The sequence below is a fragment of the Stegastes partitus genome, unplaced genomic scaffold (genome assembly GCF_000690725.1).
Source record: "Stegastes partitus isolate 25-593 unplaced genomic scaffold, Stegastes_partitus-1.0.2 Scaffold1510, whole genome shotgun sequence".
NCBI lineage: Eukaryota > Metazoa > Chordata > Actinopteri > Pomacentridae > Stegastes > Stegastes partitus.
This window is the reverse complement of record NW_007579241.1, coordinates 42,673-45,045: the sequence shown is the minus strand read 5'-3', so window position 1 is coordinate 45,045 and position 2,373 is coordinate 42,673. Positions and strand designations below refer to the sequence as shown.

Genomic DNA, 2,373 nt, shown 5'->3' with positions numbered 1-2,373 from the left:
ACAGCTGCTGTGGCTCTCAGCTCAGCAGACTGAAGCTTCACAGCATGAAGGTGGACTGAGGACACGTTAACATCAGACAGAAGGACAAACGGATGCTCAGGTGGAGGCGGCAGCAGCAAACTCCATTCAGTAATCTGAATGTTCTGACGTGTGTGTTCCGACCAGATGAACCTGTGAAGGGAACAGTCTGTTAGCAGAGATGTTGGTGAAGGTCTGTTGGGATCATGTGGCCATCTGGCTGAATGTAACTGGTTTTAGTCCTCTTCAAGTAGTTTGCATGAACTCAAACACACTTGGTCTGTTCCTGTGGTTCTCCAGTTCTCACTGGACCGCCTGCAGAGAGGAACACATGGAGGAGAACCAGCAGCAGAACAACCGAGACGACAGGAGAAGGAAACCGAGACCAGTGGAGATGATCCACGTGGGTTCTAACAGCAGCCTGGAGAACCAGTGTGCTCAGCAATAGACCATACGAGTACCAGTGCTGCAGTACATGCGTGTACCAGTACTACTGTGTGTACAGTGTGATCCTCTGTCAGTGTTGCTGTTCTGATGTTCTGCTCCTCCAGCTGTCAGCTTCTGTCTCGTCTCTGTTCTCCATCAGCAGCAACACGCTGATTAAAATCTTCAGGCTTCAGCTGCTTTGTCCAGAAACAAAACGACCAATGGCAGAAATCCTCAGAGGTCCAAACCGTGTTGGTGGAGTCAGAAAGTGTAGTTTGATCAAAATATCGTTGTTGCACATGTCTGATAATCAGAACCGGTAAAAACACCAGAACAGTGCTCCTCCGAGGAACCGAAGCACCAAAAGCGTCTGTGGAACGTTTTCAGGTGTTTCCACAGAGAGACTGAGACGAGCGTGAAGCTGTGCTGCTGGTTCGTTTTGTCTTCTGTAACCTTTTCAATAAAGTGTGTGTCCTGTTCAAAGGAAGGAAGAAGTTCCCTTCAAACACGAGTTTTAATGAGAGTTTGTGTTTTCGGAGGATTTGCTGACGTCAGTGGAGACGCTGGTCTGACTTCAGGATGCAGACTTCCTGCAGAGCGCCACCTGCAGGTCAAAGCATGAAGAGACTCCACCTGCTGCTCACGTCTCATTAAAATAATAATAATAATAATAATAATAATAATATTACATTCCATTTGTTTAGTGCTGCTCAGAAACTCAGAGACGCTTTACAGGATAAAAGAACAATAAAGCAACTGGTACCACAGTGGACGCTTCAGGAAGCAGCTGAAAACAGAACCTAAGATCACATGAAGTTCAACATGAACGGTTCTGTATGAAAGCAGCGGAACAGCTGAGCTCTTAGTTTGGGTTTGAAAATGACCGGGTGTGTTGTGGGAGGGTTCTGGAGACGCCAACTGTTGGACTCGTTCCTCTTTACGATGCAGATGATGAAGCTGCTGTGGATCGTCGTCCTGTAAACACTTGTGTCGACTCGTTCCTCGTCCGGGTTCGGGTTTATCTTCTGTTTTCAGGACTTTTCTGTGGCTCCATTCATTAGAGTGTTTCTGTTCTTCTTGTTTCTGCAGAACTTTGGCTCCATGTTTAACTGTTTAAAAGCCGCTTGCAGAGGAAATATTAACGTAAAAGACGTTTAGATTTACGGAGCAGCTACAAAAGTGAAGCGCTGATGTTCCACCTGTGAGTTCATGAAGGCCACAAACAAGAGTCCAATAAAACGCCATCAAGGCAGCGCCAGTGTTTGATTGTAAACTCTGATAATACGGGCCCCCAGAGGAGCCAGAACCAGAACAGCAGGTGTTTAATGACCTACATACTGCAGGGAGGAACTGTGACGAGCTTCCTGAACTTCATTTAAAGGATCTTAAGGTGCTTTTAGAGCGACTGAAGATCCAACTGGTCCGTAAACATCCACTGCAGAATCCATCCCAACCTTCAGAGCTTCAAACTCCGCTTTCAAATGAAACTCAAAGTTGGATCAGCTTTTAGAAACTGCTGACATGAGGATTGTTCTTTATTGATCCCCATCCAGGCGTCACAGCGAGAACACAGCAGGGGTCGCCTCGCTCTCCGTGGACATGAAGGTCCTCCATCGACGTTCAGGATGCTTTGAGGCTTTTCAGCCAGAAGCTGTAAAAACAGAACGAGTCCTCAAAGTTCCCACCGTCCTTAAACTGATCATGTCTGACTTTGGCTCCATCAGTCAAATGGAACCAGGACAGTTCTAGAACATCACGTTCTGTTCGTGTGTCGACTCCAGCTTCTGTAAACACTCAACGTTCTGACTCCGCTGAGACTCATCGCGTTCTCATTGCGCTCTCATCGTTCTCATCGCGCACTCATCGCGCTCTCATCGCGCTCTCATCGTTCTCATCGCGTTCTCATCGCGCTCTCATCGTTCTCATCGC

General features: G+C 47.3%; 1 protein-coding gene across 2 annotated transcripts in view; it reads left to right on the top strand.

Annotated features, from left to right (window-relative positions):
* spdl1 (spindle apparatus coiled-coil protein 1) overlaps positions 1-950 on the top strand; it is an 11,118-nt gene extending 10,168 nt beyond the window's left edge. For both annotated transcript variants that reach the window (XM_008300199.1, XM_008300198.1), the window contains exon 13: positions 319-950. In XM_008300199.1, the coding sequence (XP_008298421.1) occupies positions 319-466 (148 nt within the window). In that variant the 3' untranslated portion in view covers positions 467-950. The remainder of the gene's footprint in view (positions 1-318) is intronic.
* The last annotated feature ends 1,423 nt before the right edge of the window (positions 951-2,373 follow it).